Source organism: Corylus avellana, chromosome ca4, assembly GCF_901000735.1.
Source record: "Corylus avellana chromosome ca4, CavTom2PMs-1.0".
NCBI lineage: Eukaryota > Viridiplantae > Streptophyta > Magnoliopsida > Fagales > Betulaceae > Corylus > Corylus avellana.
This window is the reverse complement of record NC_081544.1, coordinates 8267760-8280735: the sequence shown is the minus strand read 5'-3', so window position 1 is coordinate 8280735 and position 12976 is coordinate 8267760. Positions and strand designations below refer to the sequence as shown.

The 12976-nt window shown below is 35.5% G+C and overlaps 1 protein-coding gene across 1 annotated transcript; it reads left to right on the top strand.

The window, feature by feature from the left end:
* Nucleotides 1-5137: 5137 nt before the first annotated feature.
* LOC132177994 (MADS-box protein JOINTLESS-like) lies at nt 5138-11246 on the top strand. The gene is made up of 5 exons (XM_059590464.1): nt 5138-5316; nt 7594-7672; nt 10165-10226; nt 10321-10421; nt 11161-11246. Exons 1-5 carry the CDS (start codon nt 5138-5140, stop codon nt 11244-11246), a joined length of 507 nt encoding a protein of 168 aa, XP_059446447.1.
* Nucleotides 11247-12976: the final 1730 nt, after the last annotated feature.

Here is a 12976-nt window from a genome sequence, read left to right as displayed (position 1 = left end):
CACATGGGGCCAAGGAATTTTTTCATAGCCTCATGCGTCTCCCTTAAGAGTTGGGCTTTGGGTTTTATCCTAACCCAATCCTCTTGGAGACCAATGCATAGGGCCATGAAATTTTTCCTGGCCTTATGTGTTCCCACTACTTATCCACTGAGCTTCTAGGTTTATCTCTAACCCAAATTCTCCATACATGCATCTCTACATTGTATCTCTCTAGCTAATGTTTTAAATAAATAAAACAAATAGTCAAATAAATAAGAAAACCTTTATTATTGTTAAATTATATGAGCTTGGTGAGGGACCTAAAGAGAAAAAATACTATTGGCTTAAATATGTCCATAATAATGTCTTACTGACATTAGTTATATAAAAATATTTTAATCACAATCAATTTCGCTAAATAATTATGACTGCACTCCTATAAATATTTTTGATTAAACAATTACTCTATTTGACTTACTTAACGTTGACTTATGATCTTGCAATGAAATATTTTGTAGCAGAATTAAGGCTAAGTGATCTTGCAATGAAATATTTTGTAGCAGAATTAAGGCTAAGGATATTGCAACTTAATTCTCTACTTCGTTATCCTTGAGTCACTGATTTTATATTATTCTCATACTTGTGAAAACACATGTATATATTTTGGTATACCAACCAAAATGTTTCGGCTGAAAACTTTGAGAATAATATTCATAAAATCTATCTCAAGGGGCAATTTCTTCTCTCTTTGTTCTCTGACAAAGGATTTTGATTTCCTATTGAAAATGCTTTCCCACAATACTACACATGATTACCCAACGTATCAAGATTATTTCGACTAATGATAGGTCTCACTCTTTGATATATCAAAGTAACCTACATGCAACATCCAAGCTATAATTCCCTTCAGATTTAGAATCAAAGTCTTAAGTAGTCCTTAAGGAGTTATTGTCTTTCATTATAAACAATATCTTTGTGAAAAAACAACACATTGGTCCGTTCGGTGCCTTAGGGTCTCAACACCTACACATCAATATAAAGTCACAGCTTCACTTGATCAAGATACATACTCAAGATTCGATATGTAACGGTCTTTCTTAAAATGGAATGCTTAAGTTCCATTTACCGATCGACCTTTATAAGTTTAAGGATTACAAGGATTATGGACAAAGACCTTGTGTGATAACCACGTTATTCACACACATAGTCAAATTCAATGTTATCTTAGGACATTTCATATTCGTAATAAATATGATAAATTATGGTAATAAGCATGTAAAATGCATTTTATACTCCATATGCTCAAATCATTTAATTAGTAAATAAAAAATATATTCATTATAAACATTTGAATGTCAACATGGATATAAAATTACTGGGATTAGGGGCACAATACCCAACAACAACTTGGGTATTTGATATAAAAGTGTGTCATTACATTGTTGAAGAGAAACATATATACCAGAGATGCTATAACCAGGAAGCATAGAATGGGGTACGAACCTCGAGACATCCCTCAACACTTTCCAAACCCCCACTAGGAAACAATAACAAGGAGACAGATGCCCAAAAAACAAAACAAAACAAAACAAAACAAAACAAAAAATAGAAAACAAAAGCCCAGCAAAGAACACTGACGGAGGAAGTGACACGGGGCTGCGGCACCACCTCTGATATTTAAGTTAAAGAAATGATAGACATATGCTGACTCAAGAGAATATAAGAGAGAGAGAGAGAGAGAGAGAGAGAGAGAGAGAGATTAGAGCATACTTGTGCTTTTCTTCATACTAACCTTATATATATATATACACACACACATGGACTTTATTGGATAAGTGCATGGGTAAGGCTTAGTGGCTGATTGGGCCTTTGATCACGTGGAGGGTTTCCTTTAGTATTCATCTTCCTCTTAGGGCTCAATGAAATTTGGTGGAGCACGTTTCCTTAGGTGATTGCCTTTGAAGTAGGGGTGTCAAGTTGACTAGTTATAACCGGTCACCAACCGATAACCAGCTACTAATTGGTAACCAGCTACCAACTGGTAACCAATAACTAGTCAATCGCTTTTAAAAACGGTTGGAAATAACCAATAACTAGCTACCCCGGGGCGGTTACCAGTTTTTGCATTTTCGAACATCCGGTTATAGCCGGTAACCGGGCATATATATATAATATTTATTTTTTAAAAATGTAAATGACGTCATTTTACTCTAGGGTTTATGTATTTATTTTTGTTAGTAAATTTACTCTAGGGTTCACACTTTTAGTCTTTTAAGTTTTACCATAGCTTTGCTTGCAATACAATACTTTTTTCATTCTTTTATGACCATGCAGAAAACAAAGATTTGTAATCCAATGCTTGATAGATTACTTAGGAAAACCATCAACTCAAGCCATGATGTTCCAAGATACAATTGGAGAAGCTATAAAATCTTGTTCCTTATTCCAAGCAGTGGCAAATACAAAAGGGGCGGGCAAGGGTGCCCGCCCTTTCAAAAAATTTTGAATTTTTTTTTTCTAAGGTTATTTTTTTAGTTTTCTTGACCCTATCCTCTACTCCTCCTTCTCCCGCCCCTCCTAATACCTAGATCCACCTCTAATTCCAAGTATTCTTTATATTTGCACCTTATTCTTTAAGAATGATTTTTTCTAAAAGAATGAGTCACTTATAGTGAGGATATATTTAGAATTTGAAAAAGGGCCAAAAAGGCCCTAATTGTTTTTCTAAAAAGGGAAAAAAACTTCTAAATTAAGCCCAAAAAATAGGCTATATTCTCAAAATAGGCAAAAAAATGTTCAATTTTTTAAAGATCGACATGGTCACCAATGTGGATAACTGGCTACCAACCGATGACCGGGCGGTTATTACATAACCGATTAACCGGTTCTGATTTTTTAATTTGACCAACCAGCTACCCCGGTTGTGGTTAGTGGTTTTAGCTAATAACCACTAATCGCAACCGGGTTTTCACCCCTACTTAGAAGGTAGTCTTTCCTCCCTTAGGGGTGTGCGTCAATAACATGGTGATTTGTTACCTTGGGCGGGATTTCCTTTTAATTGTTTGCCCCTCACGATGGATCTTCAACATGTGAAAGAATAGAAGATCCCAAGTTTTCTTCTTGTTTTTGAAGGGATTCAAATAAGAGAGAAAATTAAGGAATATGTCGATGCGGCCGCGAAGCAAAAAAGAGAGCAACAAATGCTTTTCCTTGCAGATGGGAAGTTTATATTCTTATATTTTCTTTTGTTTTCTCATTTAGAGAATAATTTTTATTGTATTATAGTGAGATTTGAGTGTATTGAAGCTTTGGTTTTTAATAGTTTTCTCTCCTTTGTATTCCATCTTTGACGGTGAATTTTTTTGTTATCGCCTCATTTAGAGTAATTTTAGAAGTTACTATTGTTTGCCTCATCTGTTATTCTAATAATGAGGTGGCTTTTAAAATCACAACTTGATTAAAATTCAATAAAAATCAATTACAAGGCCAATGATAATTTTAGAAGTCATATCATTCTTGGAGTGACACAAGAGAAACACAAAAGTGACATAATATTACTCTTTCTTTTATTAACCTAGCTTAAGAAATTACCTTCATCTTATTTACCATAGTTATGATTTTTTGTGCAACTTAATTTCTCCTCTCGTGAAACTCAAAAAAGAAAAAGAGTGACTATTATAGTCCATAAGAGCATTCCTACCAGCCTCACCAAATTTTACTCATCAAAATAACCAAAAGTGCACTTTTGATTATTTTAATAACTCACAGTTTTAGAGCATTCATAGCAGCTTCACTATTTTAATAATCCAATATTATTTCATTTAAATATAATTTTTCAAAGATTTGTTAATTCTTAGAAAAGAGAGAGAGAGAAACTAAAAGCAAAAAAGAAGAGAGAGAAATGAGTTGTTTAATCAGTAGATGAGTAAACATCACTTTTTATATTTGGTGAGTACTATTTACTTCACAATTTTTTTTTTTTGTTAACGTAATGAGTCTGAAAAGTGGAGATTTAAGCTATTTTTATTAAATTGTTTCACCAAAATAATCAAAAAATAATTTTGGTGAGGCTGCAAGGAGTGCTCTGAGAAGGCGCTGAACATGTTGGCTTAAGAGTCTCACTTCTCAGGATCGGAGTCACCTTCAAAAAGTATTTATATATGACTTTCATATATATATAATAGTAGCTCCGGAATGGAGGGAAAAAAAAAAAAAAAAAAAGAACAAAAAACACTCCTCAGGCATGACGGATACGAGGGTACAAACGTGTTATTCTGCAGCGTGGCAATCTGTACAAAAGCAAAACTCACCATGAGTTCTTGCTTGACCAAAAACGGAACTTTTCTTTGTTTCCTTAAAACAGGAAAAAAGAAAAAGAAAAAAAATGCTTCATTCTGTCTATATCTCATTCAGTCTCTCTCTCTCTCCCCCCATCTTAAAACTTTTGGTTCTGTGTGAGACGTCAACACCTCTACGAACTCAATAGTAGGCTTGGATTGGTAGGGTTCATTCTTCTTCTTCTTCACTCCCACAGTGCTTCTTAAAGCTAGGGTTTCGTTTGAGATTCTAAGCTAAATTTGTCAAGGTGCAGCTGTTTATCCTGGTTTATGCAAAACCCATCTTTCTTTTTTCCTTTAATATTCTAACTCTACATTCCACTCTCTCTCTCTCTCTCTCTCTCTCTCTCCACCTTTTCTATTTGTAGAATGCTTGAAGACGGGTGGGAGATCTGCTAAATTCAGTTATTGTTCTGAAGGGTAGGTTAAATTTTAGCTTAGTTTTCATATTTTTCCTCCTTTTCTTTTTTTGGAGAGAGCAAGTGCAGTTTTGATTCTTTATTTTTTTAAAAGATCTTTCTTCTAGCTTTCTATTATCCTCTCTATAAGTTTTATATACTCTTTCTCTTTGTGAAAAGGACTGGTTTTCTTGTTCTTTTTTATTTTTATTTTTGTTAATGTTTTGATTTTCTATATGACTCACCCTTAATAAAGCTTCTCCCTTTATATACTTTTCATGTGTAGTGTAGGAGTTTGATTTGCTCTCTCTGAGATTCCTCTTTTGTGAAGGGTTATTATTCCTCTAGCTTTTGTACGAGGATAACATCTATATATCTCTTATTTCTTTCTCCATATCATTTTGTAAAGAGATTTTTGCAAAAATGAAGAGGAGGAGAATCGAGATGAAAAAGATCGACAACAGGGCTGCAAGACAGGTGACTTTCTGTAAGAGGAGGGGACTGTTTAAGAAGGCTATGGAGCTCTCAACTCTCTGCGATGCTGAAATTGCTCTCATTGTCTTCTCTTCTACTGGAAAGCTCTTTGACTACGCCAGCTCAAGGTTTCTCTCTCTCTCTCTCTCAAACATCTTTCTACTTATTGTATACATTTTGATCGTTTTATTCATGCATTCTTGAGAGAAAGAGAGAGAATATGTGAGAGCCAACTGCTCAAAATAAAAGATCCAAATTAAACAACAAGACTGATCACTGAAAAAAACTACTACCGACTCTTATGTTTTCTGCAAACCACAATTATCTACTTTCACCCCTGAGATGTTAATATCACCTTGCTATATATATATATATATATATAAGCCACCACTTGCAGTGTCTTGTGATATTTCTACCTAGCTACTTTCTTATTCACTCCTCTGAATTAGATATTTGTGTTTCTGCACTTCATAAAATATAGCATACGTACGTACGGATGAACTAGATGTTGGATTTGAATGATGGAAAGGAGAGATTTTTTGGCCCATATTAATTAGCTAAATTTAAGAGAATTGTGACTTTTACACAAGTTGCATGTTAGAGATGCAATTAGTTCACACACACGCGCCCTATTAAAAATTTATGTAAAAATTAAAAATGTATATGAAAATCACATCTTCTAATTAAAGATGTGATAATTTAACTTATTAAATTGAAAAACCAACCCAATTTGAAATAAAACGTATTTATTAGTTATGAGAAAAATGGATCTACATCTATCCTTGGAGGGGGAAAAAAGAAAAAGAACATTTCTATATAGAAATGTTCTTTTTCTTGTTGAACATCTACACCGCTCACTAATTATTTGTTTATATAGTTAATTAAAGAATCAACTAGGCATATTCTAGTATATATATTTCATTGTAATCACTCGTAAAATAATGGTTGGAATAATTGCCACTTGTTTGGATTGACGTGTACAAGTAACTGTGAAAATGGAACATATTTTGGGATTAAAACAGTTGATATAGAAGTGCAATTAAAGCACATGAATGATATATATGATGAACTAATTTAGAAACATACTTCGGGATTATTATGCTTTAGAAGACAAATTGTATTGTCTTGTTCATATCCTACTAATCGGTTAGGTTTACTACAAGAAATTTGGTTTTTAACAACTATATTTTTAGCAACGATTCAAATATCGTCGTCATTGTTTACTTATCAATGACTATAATTTCTTGTCGTCACTAATTTCATAAAAACAAAAAATTAAAAATTAGTGGTCGTTGATATGTAGTAACTAACACGGGAATAATTTTTTTCAATGCATGGACATAATAATGTTGATTCAAAAGATAGAACACCAATAACATAAGTACAATGTACGACAAATGAGTTCTTTCTACCACATTTATCTAGGAAAATCCTACTCGATCGATTGATTGAATGGGATAATCACTCCATGAATAGCTTTTGGCCAAGTCAAGTCAAGAAGCTTTAAATATGGAAGATATTTTAGCTACAAGACAAAATTAAGTGACTTCCGTACGTAGGTTAAAATGGATACGCGTAAATTTGAGTGAGTCACCTTCATGAGTCATCATCTTACCACTTATTGGTTAAGTTTAATTACTAATTGCCTATAAAAACCACCCCACCCCCTTCAGTCTGAGAGAAAGGAGCTGAGCTAGTGAGAGAGAGAAAAAGGGTAGTAGTGTGAATAGTGTTTAGAGCCCCGGGAATGCAATTTTTACAAATTAGCTCAATGAGTTTTTCTCATTGTGCTATTTAATTCTGTATGGGTCTGTTTTTTCAAATTATGTCGTTAAAGGCCCAATATGCATGCTTATGAGATAAAAATAAGTAAAACGTGATATAAATTACTTTTACTTTTATTATACTTAGGATTGATCTTATATATGACTTTCATAAGTGATTGTATTTATTTTTATTGTCCTCACTATTATGAGTGATTATCTTTGCTTTTATTGTCCTCATTAGGAGTGACGCTCTTTACTTTTATTGTCCTTATGATTGCCCTTAAGACTATTATGAGTGATCATCTCAGATTAATGAAGTGATGGGTAATAACGAATATAAAAAGATGAGGGTCCTTAAATCATGCTTATTATCATATTGAACCATGCATGTAGTATAGTGGCACTACAAGAATTTTATTTATTTGTAACGGACCGTTAGTAACGTGTCAAGGCTTGACACGTTAGTAAAGTGTCAAGGCTGTATGTTCTATAGCTTGTAAGATACATTTCATTTCATTAGCACCAAATCTACTGTCAAAGTCTATTTTAGAAGTTGGTAATTTTCATCTCCACTTTCATTTTATGCTAAGGAAAACAGAGGAGGAAGGAACTGAATAGCTATTCGTTTGTTGTTTGAAGTATGCAGCAGGTGATTGAAAGACATAATTTGCATTCAAAGAATCTCAGCAAAATGGACAAACCATCTATGGAGCTGCAGGTTATATATATATATATATATATATATATATATGCGGGTAGATATATGTCCCTTTTGATGTTAGCATTTCATCATGTCTCTCAAGATAAATGAACAAATATTTTTAAGACGCAAAGATTTCAAACTCTGCATGTTTCTTTTCTCGGATGAGTAAAGATTGAATTAATAAGAAAAAGAAGAAGGAAAGAAGTTAAAAGAATAAAAGGCAAGGGGGAAAACTCAAGGCAGCCCCACCCAACCTTTACCTACAGGATGTTTAGAATTATTAACAACCATCTTGCATGATCCAGTGGAGTTCAGAATTGCTTGTTTGCTATCTCGTTCGATGTCTCATATGAATGAGGGATGATTTTTTTTTTTTTTTTTTTTTGGAGTTTATTGCAGTCTCATTCGAAGAAGTGATCTCGTATGAATGAGCTACTTAAGTTTTTGTTAAACCGACTTATTTCAGTTTTTTAGGAGTTTGTCTGCTATAAATGAGTAATGCTACACTTAGAGCCTGTGTTGAGTGTACGTTTGAGGGGTCTAAAAGTGCATTTAACACTGAAAAAAATCCGTTTGAAGAGAAAAGTTTCCATTTGGTAAAAAAAATTGAAGGGAAAAGTACACTTTATCCCCCCAAAGTTTGGGGCGATTTTCAATTCGACCTCCAATATTTTAATTTTTGCAATGCACCCTTCCAAAGTCGCAATTTTTTTTCAATTCGACTAATGTCATCCCAAAATTCTCATATTGCCACCAATTTATTTTTTTATTATATATATATATATATATATATATTTGGGGTGTCCGTAGCCACCCCTTTGGCCATCTGGCCATTTTTGCACCCCCGAATTTTTTTTTTTTGATAAAATAAAATAAAATAAAAATAAATAAAAATTTGGGGCAATATGGGAATTTTGGGATGACATTGGTCGAATTGAAAAAAAATTGCAAGTTTGGGGTGATGCATTGCAAAAATTGAAACATTGGTGGTTGAATTGAAAATCGCCCCAAACTTTCGGGGGCTAAAGTGTAATTTTTCCAAAATTGAAATCGCTTTTAAGGGTCCAAAATGCCAAAAAAATGCCAAAACACATTTTTGGCAAAAGTTTAAAATGAAGCTTTTGCCAAAAAAAACGTTTTTTTGACTTAAAAGCTCTATTTCTCAAATACAATATCAAACATGCTCTTACTCCCACTTCTCCACACCTATTTTTTCACACCATAGGTGGCTTTTAAAACCACAATTGGATATAAGATGGATCTTTATTGAATTTTAATTCAATGATGGTTTTAAAATCTACCTATGGATGTGAAGAAATGGGTATAGAAAAGTAGGAGTATGTACAACATTACTCGCTATAAATACTTGTTATGAACCTTGTACCATAAAATGAAAAGCTAGATGCATTTTCTGGAACAACTCTAAGAACCAACTACTTGTACCATTTACAACATCCTTAAATATTACAAAAGTGGGAATATGGGGTTCGAAAATTCGTACAAGCACCTAGAGAGCCAAACGCTCTCTTCTCTCTCCTCTAGAATCTCCCAAACTCACGTTTGGCAGCCATGGAGGAGGAAGACTGTCTTCCTCCTCCCCCATTTTTCTCTCTTTTTCCATTTTCCTTACTCCCCCTCCCCTTCTTGCCTCATCAGAGGCCAAAACTGTCTCTTTAGAGATGCTATTGCCTCCTTAGAGGCCTTATCTCTGTCCAAAAATTGCAACGACCCATCCCCCTCTGCAAGACCTTTGACCACCGCCATCCTCAGCTGCTCCAAGTTTGGGTATCGCTCTTTTCTTGAAATCTTTGGGTATGTTTTTTTCAAAATCTGCTATCTTGTTTTCAGGAAGTCTCGGATGCTCACGAGCCACTCCTTTGGGTTCCTAGCCGTCTCCGTCAGCCTCTGCCACCAGCAACTCTCCCATCCGTCCACAACGCGCCGATGCGTGTTCAACATGTGCCTGCAAGTAGATCTTACTCGCTGGCGCGTGTCCTCCAAGCGCCGACGCATGAGGCCCTTTTCTTGCAGCTCCACCTCCATCCACCTCCTACGCTGGTCTTCTGGTTCCCTCACCGGCTCGTGGCCCTGTGCCACCACTCCGACTACTCTGTCGTTGCTGTTTTTTAGACATTTTACTCTGCTTTTTAGCTTGTTGTGTTGTTTTTTTGTAACTTGTTTGTGTTGCTGTATGTTAAACCCGATCCAGTTAGATTTTAAACTCTCCATGGCTTTTTTGAAAGTCTGTTTAGATGCTTCATTGGAGTTTTCATACTCCTGATGATTATGTCCATTAGATTGCGCCGCGGCAAGGGTTTTCTCGGACTGCATTCGCAGGTGATTTCCATCTTCACCTGTAACTTTCTTTTGTTTGTCCTGTAACTTTCTTTTGCTTCAATGTTAATCAGTTTATTACAAAAAAAAAATATATGTATGTTACGAAAGTGCTTGTAAACAGAACATGTATTGAAAATCTTCATGAATGGAAACTCTTTGTGTCCTTTTAGCGTGCCAATAGTACCAACACTTTGTTGAGCGATGAAATCGTGGGGAAGGCTCATGAACTAAGGTATTGTGACAACATTCATATATCAAGTTGTTATAGCAATGGCATGCACATTCCTCACAAAATTAATGTCAAAAATGATTGCACCTAATTATAGGCAGATGAAGGGAGAAGAGCTCCAAGGATTGAATATAGAGGAACTACAGAAACTAGAGCAACTTCTCAAAGTAGGCTTGAGCCGCGTTTCAAATACCAAAGGTGTGTCTCTCTTTGTTGTCTCTGTTTGTTGGCATTATAATGGAGCAATGAAGCCTTTACATGTTTCTAAATGAGAGATATTTATAAGAGATTCAAGCAATTACTATAATTCCGAAAAAATATAATGTAAAATATCTTTAGGCTTTCTTAGGTGATGATAGCCGTGAATACATAGTTGTACACATTTACTAATTTTAGAGCAAAGTGAAAAAACTACTTGACTCCAATCTACACCTATAGGAGGTTGAATAGGTGTTTAACAAACAATATGCGGAATTAGATCTGGCTTAACACAATATCATCAACCAAATATTCAGACATGTAATGAATCATAAAGAACATAGATATTTGGTTGCAAAATGAAAACCATTTAGAGAACTCTCAAAATGTAAAACCTCTTCAGAGCAGCCAAATCCAGAAAATCACTTCACTATAGAAAGACAAGAATTTACACAATGTCAAAACATACAAAATCTTTGTACTTGACAATCCAATGTACTAGACAAATGATCCACTTGTTTGCGACTGCAGTAGTTCTTACAGAACTTCTGAACCGTTTATTCTATATGATTTCCTTCACCAGAACTCCAATTAGCTTCATGTGTTGCTCATTGATCTGTGGATGAAAGGCACAACCTACACTCTAAGAGAGACAAGTCACTCACATTCTAGATCTCAATCAATCTCTTAGCTCACAGTATTCGCATCATAGATGCTATACATAGAAAATATGATGCAGTTCAGGTTGCTCAAGAATTTGGACAGAAGCGTCCGTTCGCAGGGGCGTTCAGACGGCCATCCGAACGTGCAGTTCTGGAAGGCTAGCAGAAGACCCCGTTCGGAGTCCCGTCCAAATGGCCTATGTTTCTTTATGTTTTTTTGTCGTGGCCATCCGGACGGCTATATCTCCCGTCTGGTTGGGCACCGTCAGTTTGTTTTATTTTTTAGCCTACTTTATGTTGTTATTTTATTAGGGTTAGGGTTATGGGGGTCTTTATTTCGTTATTTTATTAGGTTTTGAGTTTTGGGGGTATTTATGTCATATTTTATTAGGTTTAGGATTTTGAGCTATAAATATATGCTTATAACCTCCAGAGAAATGGGAGTTTATGTTGATTATTGATTTTTATTAATGAGAATTACTCATAGTTAAGTTTATTCTTCTTTTTCATTCAAAACCTAGAGAGTATCTAGCATTTCAAGAAGAATTCTCAGATTATTGATAGACTCAAGATCTAGAATTACCTATTCGCTGTTTTATTCTTGTTCTTCGCTGTAACCTACCAAGTCAAGCTGCATCAGTTGGTATCAGAGCTCAGTTACTTTCCATAAATGGGGAGGAGTGATTGTTGTACAGACATGAACAAGGTGCAAGTGCGCACAAAGACAGCCAGTAAGGAGCAACTGGCAATTTGCTTGCGGCACATGAATGGTGGGCCGAACGGTTGTCATCGCCAACCAAGACAGCAATTCACGGAGGCGAAGGCAAATCTATCACTGAACGTTGGCAACACATGGAGGATCGACTCAGGGCTATGAGCGATCAAATTAAAGACCTCACTACCCAAGTATCCGACTGGTGTGGTCAACATGGGAATTGATCCAGAAACCCTTTTGCGAAGCGCAGAACGCACGGACGTCAGCACCATGCGCAAGCTCATGCCAATAGGTGGGTGAATTGGTTCGAACTCAATATTTCATAATTCTACGGGGATCTACAACCCAAAGAATTTCTAGATTGGTTGTTGGCTGTTGAAGAGATTCTTGACTTCAAAGGAGAAACAATGACTGACTCATTCTTGAGTATTTTCATGGAACGTGGAAGGGAGAAGAGATGAGAGGAGTACGACAAATCCAAAGAATTGTCAAGTGGTGTGTGGGGCCTTCACGACAACCCTAAAAGTATTTCAATGATGAAGAACACCACGCTTATTGTGGGGTGTTGTCTTGTTTTGATCTTAAGGAAGGGCGAGTGGAACAAGTTGATATGGCATCAGAAGGACCATGGAAAGAACTGGCTGAATTCGAGGTCGAATTCTGTCCAACCAAGGGAGGATGATGTAAATCGGGTCATTCAAGAATTCGGACAAAAACATCCGTTTGCAGGGGTGTTCAGACGGCTGTCTGAATGTGCAGTTCTGGAAGGCTGGCAGAAGACCCCGTTCAGAGTCTCGTCTGAATGGCCTATGTTTCTTTATGTTTTTTTGTCATGGCCGTCCGGACGGCCACATGTCCCGTCCAGACGGGCACCGTTAGTTTGTTTTATTTTCTAGCCGACTTTATGTTGTTATTTTATCAGGGTTAGGGTTTGGGGAGTTTTTATTTCATTATTTTATTAAGTTTAAGGTTTTGGGGGTATTTATGTCATATTTTATTAGGTTTAAAGTGTTGGGCTATAAATATATTCTTATAACCTCCAGAGAAATGGGAGTTTATGTTGATTATTGATTTTTACTAATGAGAATTACTCATAATTGAATTTATTCTTCTTTTTCCTTCAAAACCTAGAGAGTATCTAGCATTTCAAGAAGAATTCTCAGATCATTGATAGACTC

Coding starts and splice junctions, on each gene's coding strand:
- LOC132177994 (XM_059590464.1), top strand. CDS start 5,138: ATGAAGAGGAGGAGAATCGAGATGAAAAAGATCGACAACAGGGCTGCA. Junction 7,673..10,164: donor AACCATCTATGGAGCTGCAG/GTTATATATATA, acceptor GTGTCCTTTTAG/CGTGCCAATAGTACCAACAC. Junction 10,422..11,160: donor CCGCGTTTCAAATACCAAAG/GTGTGTCTCTCT, acceptor AATATGATGCAG/TTCAGGTTGCTCAAGAATTT.